Genomic DNA, 16,815 nt, shown 5'->3' with positions numbered 1-16,815 from the left:
CAAACTATAGTACATTGACCCTGTACATGGGCAACAGATCTATAATATCTGAATTGCCCAGGAGAGGGCTGGACACTGCAGAACATGGAGAATATTTTTGGGGAAAATGCAGGACTGGAAGTGTGTTGGGGTCACCCTGCTGGAAGCCAGAGTGTGGCTTGTGTGTTGCTGACAGGCTCTGGAGTCAGAGTTGCTGGACCAGAGCTGCAGCTATTCACAGACACTCAGAGTGTGACCTGCATGCTGTTTGGCTGTTTGTGAGAGGCCCAGGTTGGGAGCTACAGCAGCAAAGAATTGAGAGACAAACAAGGTTGCAGGGCAGATGGTGACACAACCCCTCACTGGTCTGGATTGAACCCCAGAATGTGATAACAACTAAGGGGAGATATGATAGGGTCTATAAAATCATGAATGGCATGGAGAAAGTGAATAGGGAAGTGTTATTTACTCCTTCTCATAGCACAAGAACTAGGGTCACTCAATGAAATTAATATGCAGCAGGTTTGAAACAAGCATAAGGAAATACTTCTTCACACAATACACAGTCAGTCTTTTGCCAGGGGATGTTGTGACAGTCAAAAGTATAACTGGGCTCAAAAAAGAGTTACATAAGTTCATGTAGGATATTAGCCAAGATGGTCAAGGACACAACCCCATGCTCTGGGTGTCCCTAAACCTCTGACTGCCAAAAGCTGAGACTGAACAATAGGGGATGGATCACTTGATAATTGCCCTGTTCTGTTCATTCCCTCTGAAGCACCTGGCACTGGCCACTGTTGGAAGACAGAATATTGGGCTAGGCGAACCATTGGTTTGACCCATATGGCCATTCTTATGTTCTTATACACCCTCAGCTGGCCCTCTGTACAGGGGTGAATTTCACCTACGAACAGCCTCATCAGAGTCAATGGAGCTACTCCCATGAGTAATGGATTGCAGAATCAGGCCCTAATCGTGCATGTAATTGAACAAGTGTGCATTCCCCATCATCCTGTTACTGCTCTAGGATACTTTTTACATTCACTAAGCAGTAAATAAAGCTTTCATATCCATCCAACTCTAGCATTGGAGCTCTATGCTGAAAACAAACAAACATAAGCAAGTCATAATGTTCCTTTGAAAAATTAGAACTGGATCCACAGCAATGATTCTACACACTAAAAAATATACTACAGTATTTTAAAGCAGTGATCCAAAGCAATGGTCTTACAGGAATGTTATTGTAGTGCTATCAGGCAACTACTGTAGAACAGTGGTTCTCAAAGACTCGTTCAGGGAAAGCCCCTGGCGCTTTTGATTTTGGCAGGTTTGATTACCTGCGGGAAGGGCAGCCAACAGGTCCCTTGGTCTGCACTGCTTCCCGCAGCCCCCATTGGCCTGGAGCGGCAAACCGTGGCCAGTGGGAGCCGCAATCAGCCGAACCTGCAGACATGGCAGGTAAACAAACTGGTCCGGCGCGCCAGGGGCTTTCCCTGAACAAGCAGTGGACCAGCTTTGAGAACCACAGCTGTAGAAGACAGTATGTGGTTTAGATGGGTTAAACTGTAGCATTTTTAAGTATTGATAGAAAGTATTACTAGTTATTGCATATTTACGGTAAGGCATTGACAACAGGGAGACTTTAGAGTCTCCTATCCCCTACCATATTGTTGTTTTCTGCTTTGCTGATTTATGCGCAAGACTGTGAGAACATCAAACCACAAGGCAGGCAACTGACTTTTTCAAAGTCAAATTACAGGGCAAGGCATTTCAGAAAGGACCAGGTTCTGAGATTTTCTCCCAGGCAAACTTCAGCTGAACTCAACGCAAGAACTCAGATTTGGCTTATAATGCTGTCCACATCATGCCATGCAGCCAGTCAGACTGCCTGAACTTCGGTTCTGCTACGCCTGTCTGTTTCAAGACCTCTAATCATTGGCCTTTTAACCACTGTGTAGTCTGTAGACTGCTTTGAGCAGGGTTAGATGACAGGGTGGTCAAAACACCAGTGACCGACTGGAGACCTCTTTATGCTAGCACTTCCCAGCACTGCTACCACTAATGGAACTGCCTTGGTTATAGCAGTGATGGAAAGCATTAAAGCAAAAAGCCTACTGTAGACACAGCCTAAGTTTCACCCTATGAGCCAGGCAGCTGTGAACTTCAGAGCTCAGTGAACATTGGTGTTACTCAGAAGGAAAGTTCACACATTTAGACTTTTCTTTTTAACCCTTCACAAAGGTTCTCGTCCTAGAGCTGACTGAGAAACGGAATTTCCCTGCCATGAGAAATGTTGATACTTCAATATTTATTTTCATCCCAAATCAGTGTGAAAACTCGAAATACCAAAACTTTCCATGGAACTAAGGGTTCAGAAAAAAATTGATTTGGAAATAATGAAACATATTGTTTTGGATTGACATTAATCTGAATCTATTTGAACTGCCATGGTGCCTCATGGGAGCTGTATTTCCAGATCCCTCAAGGCCCCATTCTCCCCTCTTTGACCGTCCCTTACCAGATCACATCTCCCACAATGCAACACAATCATTTCCATGGTGCAGCATGGGAGTCCCACTCTTCTTTCTTTCTTTCTTTCTTTCTTTCTTTCTTTCTTTCTTTCTTTCTCCTCAGGCACCCTCAGGTGCATTGGGTCCCCACCAGTTTCTACCATTTATTTCAGCCTTGTGCTGGCTTGTTCAGGCTACTGATTGTCATGTTGATGTATTTAACTTCTTTCTCCCATTTCAAAATCTGATTTTCATTACTGATCTGGCCTTGAGCAAGGGACTTTTTGACATGTGGGCTTTGTTATGGGTTTGATCAATGACCGTTATGTTCTTCACATGAAGCTGATCTCTTGTTTGACCTGCTGCACACCGAGATGGCTTCTGGTATTCATTTCTGTAGCAAGTCTGCTCTGACATGATGGGGTTACCAGCCCCATGCACAACTTCAGCTCCACAGCTACTTATTCATTATTCAGAGTTGTCCACATGTGGACATTCCCCTGTCTGGCACCCGGGGGATGCTGTTGGTAGCTTCAGATGCCTCAAGAGTCCCACTCTGCATTGCTCATATTGCTAAATGGGATCAGGGATCCCAACCAGAACCTAATTAGAGGGTGGGGGGAGGGGTTGATCCTGAAGGGGTCCTGCTGTGGAAAACGTGGAGAACCACTGGCTTAGAGCACTGCATAGTTTCCAAGTGATAGACACTTGGGAATCGCATGTGGGGATCAGATGGGAAGCTGGTGAGGCTGGGATTTTGCATTAATTGCATTAGGAAGCCTACTGTTAGGTTAGGAATAGGGTTGGATCACAGTCCAGAGAAAATATCTAATAAACACTCTGTGATGGCTTCCTGATTTGATAGTGTATTCATAGTAAGATTCATTCATAAATCCCCATTCATAAATTCACTGAAATAATTTAATTTTGAAAGTTAATTCCAACCCTCTAGAGATGTACTTTTTTTGCTACTGTTCCTTGATGTTGTACTTCATGGGCCATATCCTCAAGTGGTGTAATTCCACATTGCTCTGCTGAAATCAATAGCGTTCCACTCATTTTCACCAGCTGAGGGTCGAGCTCCATATGTTGTATATGTGCGGTTTACTATGTACTTCTATAGATTATTTTCATAGCCTCTGTCAGGCAGACACAGAGAAGTGCACAATACTACAATATGTTGAACTCATGTATCTATGGGGTCAGTCATATGCTATTGCATTGTGAGAAACAGTGTGAGATCATATTATTAAAGCTGACTGTAATGCATATGTACATGGGGATACAGTGTCTTCTTTATCCCCAGGACTCTTCATGTCTCTTCCAAGACCCTGGTCATCCAGATCCCCTACTGCTGCAGAAGGCCTAAAATCCAGAGGCTGGAAGCTTCACTTTAAGATGGGTGCAGGTGGGGAGTTCTATTCCTGTGGAGCTTCTGAGAGCTGGGGCCAGCTGGTAAAGGTGCAACCCACAGCGTTCTGTCCAATCTAATGGCACAAAGACCACTAAGAGAGAGAGTTAAATGAGTCTGCTCTACAGCCTTAGCTTAGAGCCAGTTGTCTTTTAGCTCATGCAGTAGAGGCCCATGCTTTAAGCTCCAAAGGTTCTAGATTCAATCCTGCCCGCCAACGACTTTGGTCTGTTGGCGTTACAAAGGCATGTGCCCTGTGGAGCTTCTAAGTGTCATCAGAGCAGTCACCCTGCTGTAATGGAGCTTGGATCTCTACAAGGTAGTTGGCTTTTCCAGCAAGTCCAGCCCACTCGCTGCAGCAAGTCTGCTTAATTGTGAATTCTGGGAATAGCAGCAGCTGGGGATGGGGGCACATGGATGTTTTAAGATCTGCATGATATGCAGTGAATGGGCAGGCAGGGACATGTGGGGATCTTTGTCATTTGGATCCTCTCACTTGGAGACTAAGGCGGCTCTGCAGACAGTGATTCTGGAGCCAGTTCACTATAAAGTCAGCTTAGGCCCCCATGCCTCCAGTGAATCATTCCTTAGTGCTCTGATTCAGAAAAGCCTTTAGGCACATGATTAACCTTAAATTCATGCTTAAGCCTCCTTGGCTTCTATAAGACTTTAGCACATACTTAAAGTAAAACCGTTGCTTAAGTGGTTTCCTGAATGCGGATGGTTTCCCGAATCAGGGCCTAGGAGTACACTTAATGACCTTAGCAACAATATCTGCTGAACGCGCGGCATATGTCATTTTCAAATGCTCTTAATTCAGTCATTGCAAAATCACTTTCCTCTTGAAACAGCTTGTGCTCTGCTCCTCAATGAGGGCCATCCCCATGCTAGATCAGGACAATCAACCAAAAGTCACTTGGGCTCCAAAAAGTCTAAAGGATATTTTTATAATGGGAAAAGTATATTTTCCCCCACTTCCTTCTCACTCAAAAATAATAGACCCATTTTTGTTCAAGATGAAAAAAGATGGACAAATGCCAAGAATGGAAAATTGCAACCTAAAGATCAACATTTCACCAAATTCTGTCCATATGTAATAGAGCTTGAATTTCAAATGAAACTGTTTTTCAACCTAACTATTGCACAATGGGTTGCTGCAGCTTATGTATTATCCATGTGTGATGTATATGTACAACCTTTATAGACAGTAGTTTTACAGTAAGGGATTGGAGAAGTTCACACTCCTGGGAAATTCCAGCTCCTATGTTCCTAAGCACTACTATGCTTGCAGAGTTCCACCTTAAAAGTAATTGAAAGTGTCTGTAGCCAATATTTTAGGTCAGAGAATTTTTGCTAAACAATGACACATTGCACTTGGATCTCGATATGAAACATCTGGAAGCCACATGTTGGAGGCAATATAAAAGGGCCAGCACAACAAACCAGTGGGGCATTTCTAAACCAGAAACATATTCAACATGGACCTTGTTCTTCTCTGTGTATTCCTACCACTGGTGACGGTGGCTTGGGGCCAGTATGGGGATTATAACTATCAACCCTATGACTACGGGGGTAATGATGAGTGGGTCAATGTGTATCGTCAGGGCTTCAACTTCCAATGCCCGCATGGCCAGGTGATAGTGGCGGTAAGGAGCACTTTCAGCAAGAAGGAAGGCTCTGACAGACTGTGGAACTATGCATGCATGCCTACGCCCCAGAGTCTTGGGGAACCAACAGAATGCTGGTGGGAAGAGATCAACAGAGCTGGAATGCAATGGTAGGATACTGTTAAACTATCTTTTGAAAGAGAAATTGCAATGGCCAAAGTCGAAGGGTGCATATTAGCACAGTGGTGATAGTACAAGTGCACATTAATTATCTGCTTAGCCATTACAAATGACTGTCTTAGTCAAATTAGTAATGATGCATACTGATGTGATAATGGTCCTACATTACACTTCTATAGCACTTTCCCACTGGAGGAGTCCAATGCACTTTGCGAACATTAAGTGATTTAGCCTCACAACCTCACCTCTGAGGTGGTTTGGTATTGTTGCTGTTGATTTTACAGATGGGGAAACTGAAACACAGAGAAGAAAAGGAGTACTTGTGGCACCTTAGAGAGTAACAAATTTATTTGAGCATAAGCTTTCGTGAGCTACAGCTCACTTCATCCAATGAAGTGAGCTGTAGCTCACGAAAGCTTATGCTCAAATAAATTTGTTAGTCTTTAAGATGCCACAAGTACTCCTTTTCTTTTTTGTGAATACAGACTAACACGGCTGCTACTCTGAGACACAGAGAGGGGATGTGACTTGCCCAGGGCTAAACGAGGAATCAGTAACTGAGCTGTGATCAGAACCCAAAATTCCTGACTACCAATCTCCAACTCTAATCATTAGAAAAAGCTCCTTCCCAGCTTAATATTGTTTTTTCTCTATATATTTTTGTTGCTGAAGACTTTGGCTTGGGCCCAGTACGGCACTGTTTACTACTCACATCAGTGTTACAGGGGCCAAAAATGCATGCTAATCTATGATGATGATAGTGAATATTAATTATATGATAATGATGTAGCATGTTATGTAAAGCCTAATATAATCCGCTGTAGTTCATATGTAACATGCATATACACTACTGTGCTTCTGAGAAGGACTTTATAGAAATGATCAGATTTTGGGGGTGGGTGGCAAAGTTTCATGAGACTATCTATGGCATTTCATTCTGGGGCATTACATGATCCCCAAATTTCATTTTCTCATGATGTTTTCATGAAATGGAAAACAGACACATGTTGAAAATGTTCATGTATTCAGTTTAAAAATTTCAGACATTTTAGATTACTGAATTTTTTTTTGAGCCAAAGAACACAAACTTTTGCAGATTTTGCATGAAACAGGAAATTTTTCAAAAATTCAAAATGAAATGTGAAACCCTTGATTTTCAAGGGGTTTGAGTCGTGTTCTGAATGCTCCTCAGTTCACCCTGTGATAAGTTCCTATGGCTGATGCAATTGCTAAGAACAAAATTGACTCTTTATACTCACTTTGGAATAAGACTGAAAAGAAAAAGGAAGGGGTAGGAAGGAGACAGAGATGGAAGGATAAGCAAGAGATTGAGATCATTCTGGTTATGTTGTATTACACAGTCCTTTTAATACTTTGATGCAATTTTCATTTATTACATAATAATTTTGAATGAGTTCTTTCTATTGTTTAAAAATAAAGAAAACTTTTTTTCTTCTCAAACAATCCTTGAAAGTAATTGCTGAAGTCATTTCTCACAAACAGGATATTGTGTAATTCTACACAAAATGTTTCTTATGCCATCTGAACCATCTAGCGACATTCATCATCAGAACTATATGTACTTAGGAAGTCTATATCCTCTGCATATCATCTATGCCTTATTTCTTTCTCATCTCTTAGATCTTTCTACTTTGTCTCTCACACTTTCTTTCTCTTCTCTTTCTTTTCTCTCTCTCATCTCTTTTTTTCTATGAATTATCTATCTTAGATATTTCTCTCTCTCTCTTTTTCTGTGTTTACCTATCTTTTTCTCGCCATTATTTATTTATCTTGGATATTTTATTTAACTATCTTTTCCATTTGTTGGTCTTATCTATTTTGGATGCTACTCTCTTAACTAACCTGTCCTGTCTAACTCTTTTATCTGTCTGTTCTGTTTATCTTATCTCTATATTGAGCATTTTCTCTTTTCCTATATGGATCTATTTCAAGTGGGATTTTTAAAAGCACCTAAGTGACCACTGAAAGTCGTTGGGACTTGTGTTCCTATGTCACTTTCTTAGGGCTTTTGAAAATCTAATCCTTCTGTATTTTCTTTATTTATTTATCTGCCTCTCTTTTCCAGCTCTCTACCAGGCTCATCACCATGGTATTTGAGTGCCTGACACTATACTGAAAATACATCCATTCAGGAACTGTGTAGGAACACAAATATGAATAATAATCTGTAGTATGGTGGGTATCTTTCTGGCCATCTCTGTATCTTTTTTGGCCTCCTGATTGATCAGTTCTGCTTGTGAGTGACAAATTAGATTAATTTCAGTTGGCAACAATCTTTGCTGGATTATCTAATCCATTTCTCATTGTGGCGGGATGGATTTTATTATCCTTACATCAGCCCTGACTGGTGGATGGCTGGCCTCACTTGGCATATCACCAACAACAGAGATTCCATAGCCTCCATTGGCAGCCAGCTCCATTGACAAACATAAAGCTGCAAAATTCTTCCTAATATTTAATCTACATTTTCCCTGCTGCAGTCGATGCCTGTTACTTCTTGTCCTGCCTTCACTGACTAATGAGAATAAATGTATTGTCTGCATGACGTCCCTTTAGCATATTAGCAGGTGGTTGTTGTTACAGTTTCAGGGTATCTGTACCTGTATTCCCCTCTGTGGTCCCTTGAGGCTACCACTTCAGGTTTCTGGCTCCCAGCCATCACCTCTCTTGGGCAGAGACGTATGTCTCTCTTCCTTCGGAGCAGGGGTTTTAAGGCTACACAGCTCCTTGCCTTACACTGAGATATCCCAAGCAAGCCAGTCTGCCTAAAAGGCCAGCACCTGTGCACTGCTTTCTCTCTGAAGGCTATGAACAGTGTTTTTCAAACTGTTACAAGTTACCACACAGCTCTTTCTGACCAAGCACATTTATTCTTAAGGTAAAAGCATCACAGAGAAAACATATAAAAACAGTAAAAGTTCCTATGCAAACGCTAAAAGCTTACCAGAGGTCACCCATCAGTCTTCCCAAAGTCTTTTCAATTCTTCTACAAGGGTTGGGGCCCTTAGAGAGAAGGTTCTGCCCGTTTGCTGGATCAGAAGGAAAGCCCTGAGTCAGTTTAAATGCAGCCTTTTTATGCCAAAAGCCCTGTCTTTGTCTGTTGGTCTCTAGAAAACCCAGTTTGAACCAGTATATGCAGGCCTACCCATGGTTGGTACCTCTCTGGAGGTGTTTACTCAGTAATCACACCTCACTGTTTTTGGTTCTGGAGGAGCTGTGATAAACTCGCCCGCTTCCCCCACACTCACCTTGCTCCCCAGAGTTGCACACAATCCCTGCCTCATGGTGATACATAAACTTAATACAATATGGGCCCCACAGATATTAATGTACAATTGCAATATCTGTCACAGTTGCCATGCCCCCACTCTGCCTCTTTGCTTTCAGCCTGAACATGTTCTCCATTTGCTTAGAGGTCTAATTTTCCCAGCTCTTTAATCAACCTTTGATCATTTTTGCTGCTCTCCTCTGAATTCTCTCCAATTGCAGGCTATCTTGTCTAAAACATGCATCAGAAACCTCAGTCTGGCGGAAACACCAAAAAGAGACCTTTGACCAATGACTTGGTACTGTATAGTTGTGTGTTTTTAACTAATTACCATCTCTGTATATTGTGCAGTTTTCAAAGCAGAAATAAACCTAAGAGACATTATTTTGAAAAAAAAAAAACATTAGAGAGAAAATGGAGTGGGGATGTAAACTCAGAGAGGAAGAAATATTACGACTTTTCACCATTATGACCCTGATTCAGCATGTGTTCACTTAAGTACAGGCTTAACTTTAAGTGCTTTGCTGATTAGGAGATGAGCATAAGCATGTGCTTACAGTTAGGTATATGTTTATGGGCTCTACTGAATAGAAATGGGCTTAAACATATTGCTGAATAAGCATGTGGGCTCAGTACAGGAGTAACTGGATGAAATTCTGTGGCCTGTGATTTATAATATGTCAGACTAGATTTATAAGATGTCAGACTAGTCCCTTCTGACTTCTGAATCTATGAATGTGTTTAAAATTAAGCACGTGTTTAAGGACTTAGCTGAATTGGGGCCTATTTATGAAGGGAGAGATTCTGACACCTTTAGTCATGCTGAGTAGCACCCTTACTTCACAAGTGTCTCCACTGGCTTCTCAGAGACTGTTTGGGGAACAAGATACTACTCATTAGGGCAGCAGAATCTGGCCCTTAATGACTGGTAGGTAGGCAGCGGTGGGGATTGGAGGTCTGGGGGACTGTGTCAGTTTCTAGTAATTAATAAGCTACGCCCTGTTAATTATGGCTTCATTGTGGCAGCTACACAGTGACACATTTTGAACAGGGATGTGTAATCCAAGGAAGGGTAATTTATGTCTATCCCATTCCTTCTACAATGGAGGGGGCCCTGGGAGTTCAGGTTTAAAACTTTTCCACCTGAATGAAGGAAGGGGTTGGGGATTTCTCTGCCTCTGGTGAAGTTCACTTCTTCTGTGGCTGCTGCTCAATTATCTCTGCCAGAGACTATTTAAAAATATATATTTAGGAAGAGCAACTGTGGATGGAATGAACCAAATTGCATGAAATGGCATGGATTAAAATAACCAAACAAACAACTCTTGCGCAAGAGAGGATGTCCCTTTGTGAGGTCTTCATTCCCCAGCCCCTCTCCTTATTACATAAACGAATGCTGTGCCCTACCCTCAAAAAACTCTGTTTATTTTTCAGGCACAATGTATAAACTTTTCTAACAAAGTGCAGTTTAATGCAAGTTTGTTGCCTTTTTTCCTTGGTTAGGATTCTAAGAAAGTGTTTTGCTGGAAGTGGGGAAAATAGATTCTGCAGTCTCTGAATCATTCTCTCTCTCACTCACACACTCACACACATCCCTGGGGCACAGATTAGAAGCAAATGTGTGTGGGAGTTGCCTGTTAACATGTTGGCAGCACAGCCCAGTATATTTGTGGAGGACTGTTTTTGTGCAGACTCTATGATCAACACTGGGGAAACATTACACAAACCTGGGAATCAGGCTGCCTGCTTTTTAGACTGCCCTTTCCACATGTTCCCATTTATGCTAGATGCCATAAACAAGCTGTTTTTCCTTACAGTTGTAGGTTTATTTTAAAGGGATAGCAGGGAGCATGTTTACACAGATCCACTGTATTGAATCCAGTGGGACTATTTGCATAGATGGAAATGGAAGCAGGGCTGCTTAGGTTTGTGTATAGTCCTCATTAGTCAACCTCAACAAGGAGTGAGGCCATGGGGAAGAGGCACTAGCCTCCCCAAAGGGCAGAGATGCTGTGTGGGAAAGGAATGGGTCACTGCCAGTAGCTCATGTGAGGGAAAAAGGGTTGCTAGTGGTATGAGCCAAATTGGACAGCAGGGTTGCCTATGGCCACGGGGAAGTGGGTGACAGGATTCCTAAGGCCCTGGAGGAAATGGATGGTGGAGTTTCCTTGAAACCCTGGCAGAAGCAGATGGCAGGAAGTTGCAAGACCTCAGTGGAGCTGGACAGTGTGAGGGCCTCCCTTGGCCTGAGCTGAAGTGCTTTAACTACTTTCAGCTTTGCCTCAAGCACTTACCCTTCCCTTCTTGTCCTTAATGGGCTGATAAATAATGATGTTGGGCTTTATTGCTCAGGTAAAGGCTTTCTGTAAAACAAGGACTGCATCAGCAAAACCAGCAGACATGCACTTCTGTCCTGCTGCTCCACTTGGAGGAAATTTTGCATGGAATATGAAAAATATTTAATATTTAACAGTGTGGTGCTGTTCCTACTGAGTCAGTTTGTCATGGCTGCCATCTCCATGATGTGTGAATCCATCCTTTATAAATTGGCTCTGAAGAGGGACATTTGTGGTAGTATCATACCATAGGATTTTCAGGCATCGTCTGCCGTACGAGGAAAACTGAGTTTTTTGTAACCCCAGGTTGTTGGTAGAGGACTTTCCTCATAACTTTTAGCCTAGTGGTTTAGTAAATTTAGCAGCAATTCATTTTGCAAATCCAAACTCAAAACCTTGGGCAAGTCTTTTAATCTCCCCCCAGAGAATGTCTCCGTTTCCTCGCATGCAAAATAATGTATTGCTGTTACCAACTCTTGGGACTTTATCACACAATATTTGATGTTTTTATTAACACCCCAGCTCCTGGATTCAAGCGGTTACATAAGAAATTCAACTTTCGTTTTAATCAAAGACAATTTCTACGCCACAAGATTGCAAAGAAAAGCTTGAAAATGTGACCCCAGTGAACCCTAAATGTTCAAATACCAGAGGGCAAAGAAAAAGAAGCATTAATTTAACATTTTAAAGCCAATCTTTGCCTGATTCATGATTTTTGAATATTTGGGGTTGGCAACACTGTATCGTTTCCTTGCCCAGTGCTTTGAAGATATAAATTGCTATATAAGTGCTGCTTTTTTCTTTACAATATTATTTAATGTCTTTTGTTTTTCCCTTCCTTCTCTCAGGTATCAGACCTGTTCAAATAATGGACTAGTGGCAGGGTTCCAGAGCCAGTATTTTCCATCTGTGCTCGATCGGGAGTGGCAATTTTACTGCTGCCGCTACAGCCGGAAATGCTCATACTCCTGTAGGTGAGTTCCACAAGATTTACTACAGCCCAAATCTACTCAGTTTTTGCTGCAAAGCATTCAGAATTGTTGTCCTCCCAATGTAGCATAACTGACCATTGGTCCCGGGAAGTTCAGTGCCCTGTTGTCTTATGCATTGAGAAGAAGTTAGTTCTGTGTACTGAGGTGAACCATGTATATTTCCGTTCTGGCCAAGCAGTATCACCTGTGGGGTTGTATGGCTCAGGGGATTTGGGAACAGAGTAGGGAACTTTTCACCTCTAGTCACCTCACACAAATCATTCTCCAATTTCTTTGTAGTACATAGGCTGTTTGGGGGACTCTGTGGAAATGAATTAGTGATCATAGTCCAAGGCCTGGTAAAGAGATGTCCACATCTCAGAAAAAATCATCACAGTTGGCATTTGTTGGTCTCCTTGTTGGCAGTCTCATCAAGGAGACTAAGGACTAACTGAGCCATGGGTAGTGAGCTCCTCTGCTGCCCCTAGATGTGGTCCTTCTAAATCAAGGAGGAAGTTTATTAGCAGGATATTAGAAGGCAAGCTTGAATTGCTCCTGCCTACTCTGAGGCGAAACAGAGGACTTCAGTTTCCATGGTTGTTAATCCAGCATTTTTTTCACTGGCAAACTAAATAATTCTCTTACACATTTTTTAAGGAAACAATGTGCTTATAGCTTTGTGACCAGAACTAGTTTTTGAAGCGCATTCTTCATTGAGATGCATATGAGATGTTCACATGCCTGCAGGCCTTATTGTTTGGCTGGCTGGCTACCGACCAAACGCAACAGCAGTGCACTAATTTTCAGAATCCAATCTCCTTACAGCCAGGAGGGAAAGAAACTGCATTTTTTAAAGCCCAAGTAAAAGGAGCTATAGCAAAATCTGTAAATGCCCCTCTGTGACCTTCCCACTTTATGTGGTCTGCAGATGCTGTGCATTTGCAAATTGTACTGACAGACCGGCCAAGTCTCCAGCCTGTGAGGGAGACTTTGTTTGGATCTCATTTTTAGGCAGATTTTAAAGGCAGGAATTTGTTGTATGTGTTCCAATGAAACAGTTAAAATCATTCAAATCACTCTCCTTCAAAGAGTTTTAATATTACCACTTGGCCATGCCCTGCAAATCTGAAGGCAGATTAGCACAAGATCTAAAATAATAGTCTTGGGTTCATCACGTCTTGTGTTTCTTTTCTACACTACACACAAGCCTGGAGACTGCCCATCTGTTTCAAAAAGACATGACATTCTCCATTTCTTGTTGTCAGATGTTGGGTAGGGTTTGTTGCACTGTTAAAGAGCAGCCATATTCCAATGCAGAAGTGGAAGCATTTTAAGGAGGGTGAAGTGTTTCCTTCATAAACATGGTAAAATCCTGCTTGCAGATCCATGCAACAAATCTTGGCTCCTCTGTTCTACTCTCTGTGCTCAGATTCCCCAGTGAGTGGGTTGGAGATCCATTCATCTAAACAGGGCAGGATACAACAGTGGAGATTCATTGGGCAGATCTGACAAGACTTTGCCCACAGTTTATTAAAGGTCTTTGGGACCCTCCAGGGGGACAGAGACATTATGAAGTCAGATCTGCACTGTCTAACTCCGCCTGACTCTGTGCTCTCATCTCTTGCACTCACTCCAGGGTCCAGTTTGTTCTGTTCAAGCTACATGTCTAACATCCTGCTTTCATGTCCTTCTTCCACTCTTGTGCCATTTCCCATGTGGCTCCCTCAGCCTGGAACCTCTCCCTGACCCAGTGTGCCAGGCCCACTGACACTCTCTTCCTTAAAGTCCCTCCTTAAAACATGTTTCAGAGTAGCAGCCGTGTTAGTCTGTATTCGCAAAAAGAAAAGGAGTACTTGTGGCACCTTAGAGACTAACAAATTTATTAGAGCATAAGCTTTCGTGAGCTACAGCTCACTTCATCGGATGCATCCAATGAGTGAGCTGTAGCTCACGAAAGCTTATGCTCTAATAAATTTGTTAGTCTCTAAGGTGCCACAAGTACTCCTTTTCTTTTTCCTTAAAACATGTTTCTTCCAAGTGCCCCTAGTCCTCCCTTCAAAGTAGTGTTATCCAGACAGGTACAAGATATAGTAATATAAGAACCCTACTGAACTATTGCAAAGGCCTCAGACATTGATGGACTTCGATCTCTCCTGTCCTTTGCCTGTAGCACACAGTAGTTTAGTCTCCTGAAGGCTGTAATACTTGGGTCTAATTCTGGTTGTTGGCTTAGTGTGGGGGTGGCTAGGTGGGGTTTAGTGGCCTGTGCTTTACAGGAGACCAGGATCCAGTGGCCTATCGCAGGGCAGGTATACCCTGTCACCCCTATGGGGGGAGTTATGGCCCCGTGGTCAAGGTAAAAGGGCTGCCTTTCCATGTAGGGCAGCATGGCCTAGTAGCCAGAGTTGATAAGGCTGCCCTCCTGTGCAGGGTGGTAGGGCCTAATGGCAAGAGTCAGTGGGCCCACGCTTTGGTGCAGGGCAGCACGGCCTAATGGCCAAAAAGTGGGGTGGGCCACCACCCAGCAATGGGTTGGCAGCTGGGGCAGGGGAGCCCAAGCCCTCCCTACTCCACTAGGTCTCAGCCCAGGGCCCTATCAGCAGTGAGAGTATCTGCCACTGGGTCAGTGAGGATCTGTCCAAAACACACTGACTGTGTTCCTGGTTCCACAACTGGGTCAATGTCTGCTCCAGAGTCCATAGGCCCTCTGGTTCTCTGGAGGTCTTGGCCGGTGTAGCTTCTGACGACTCCTTCTCATGGGCTCCCATGGATAGCCAGGTATTCTCCTGGGTCTTGGCACGCCTGGCCTCTGCAGTCTGGGGCTCCAACAGCTCCTGGACAGGAACCTGCAACACAGACTGTCTTCTCAGCGGTCAGAGCAGATTGAGCTGGGCTGCTCCCTTTTATACTGGGATTCCAGTTGGAGCGTGCCCAGCAGGAGAGAGGGGGCCTGGCTTCCTCAGCCCACAGCATAGGGTTAACCTCTTCTTGCCCAATGGAGGGCACGTGTACCCCCTCACATGACTCATTCTGGTCTTGCACTCTGTGACTCCAACAGAAAATATGAAACTAACCAGACCCTGCTAAACTTCACTGCTCAGCACTTGTTTTTCCTTTACTTCTCATCCACCAGCCATTAGCTATATATGGTCTATTTAGATGCAGGGATCATCTTCTGAATTATCTGTCTTCTGAATTATCCATGAAGCATCTCATCACTGTTGGAGCTACTGAAGTAATAATAATGATAATGCAAGATTAATTATTTATTTCAATACTTGTCCAATTCTGATAACATCTCTCTCTCTCTCTCTCTCTCTTCCCCACTGCCCCTCTCCCTCTCTCTGTCAGAGGCTCCTAAACTGTGGCCTAGTCTGTGGAAGAGTTTCTGGTTGTCTGTGGAGAACTAGCTATTCACATGGCGCTGGCTCCTCCTTCTTGCTTCCACCTGCTCAATTGCATTAAAAGGCATCTAACCAATACAGGCATATTTTCCTAATATTACTTTTCCATGTGTGCAATTACTGTACTTGCCCCATGGATAATGTGTGAGCCACAAGAAAATGTGGTTCATGCTACCAAAATGTTTGCGAATCCCTGATCTATTCTCATCTAAATCAAAACGAGCCCTTCCCTGTGGTATCTGAGTGCAGGGAGATTTCTAAGGAAAACTAATAGGAGCCAGAGATTCACAGAGTAGTTTGAGAATTAAGATGATTTCATCTAATTTGTCTGACCCCCTTTCCCACTCAAAATGTTTTCATGCCCATTCTGCATCTTCTCTTGCAATATACCTATCACTCATATTTTGGGTTTCACTTTAAATTGCATCTGTGTTTCACCTGAAGGAGAAAATGATCAATCATCCTGTCCCAATGCTCCTCATGAAATGAAAAGTTCCTTCCCAAGAGGCAGAGTCTTCCCAATATACAGCAGGCTGGCACACAACTTGTTAGAATCTTTCCAACTTCTCAGCCTAAACATAAAGTTCATTTACCTTTCACTTCTTCAGATTATATATACCATTATATAACTAAAACCCATGCTTAAGAGCTTTGCAGAAGAAGGATGGACTTAAGCACATGCTTAACATTGAACATATGTTCTCACCACTAAGTCCCAGTGAAACTCCTCAATATGCACCCCTTTACAAGCTACAACAGTAACCTGTTCCAGTCTCAGATTTTTGTACTTGATATTTTTTTGGGGAGTTCTTGTTTTTTTTCTACCACGATAAGTCTTGTTCTTGAATTCCATGGATTTCTACCATACCAAAGATTGTTAAATTAATTACAGGAGAGGGAAAAAACACAATACTTTACCTGCCTGGGAAAATGCTACAAAAGTAAAGTATGTTTGGTGGTGGGAGACCAGGTGTCCATCATCACTCTGGAAGGAACCAAATGTAATCTAATTGGAAAGGCAACAAATTCCTTGCAGATGTGGACATATCATTACTAAATAATCCCATTAGACCTCATATTTTTCTTTTCATGGGATAATTGAAAAGCTTGACTCCATGCTCTCAAAAG

General features: G+C 42.8%; 1 protein-coding gene across 1 annotated transcript in view; it reads left to right on the top strand.

The window, feature by feature from the left end:
- The first annotated feature begins 5,322 nt into the window (after positions 1-5,322).
- DPT (dermatopontin) overlaps positions 5,323-16,815 on the top strand; it is a 35,051-nt gene continuing 23,558 nt past the window's right edge. Inside the window, exons 1-2 of the mRNA XM_038370301.2 lie at positions 5,323-5,677; positions 12,161-12,286. Coding sequence (XP_038226229.1) covers positions 5,379-5,677; positions 12,161-12,286 — 425 coding nt within the window. The 5' untranslated portion in view covers positions 5,323-5,378. The remainder of the gene's footprint in view (positions 5,678-12,160; positions 12,287-16,815) is intronic.

Source organism: Dermochelys coriacea, chromosome 1 (genome assembly GCF_009764565.3).
Source record: "Dermochelys coriacea isolate rDerCor1 chromosome 1, rDerCor1.pri.v4, whole genome shotgun sequence".
Classification (NCBI taxonomy): Eukaryota; Metazoa; Chordata; order Testudines; family Dermochelyidae; genus Dermochelys; species Dermochelys coriacea.
Note: the sequence above shows the minus strand (reverse complement) of the source record. Positions and strands in the feature narration are given on the sequence as shown.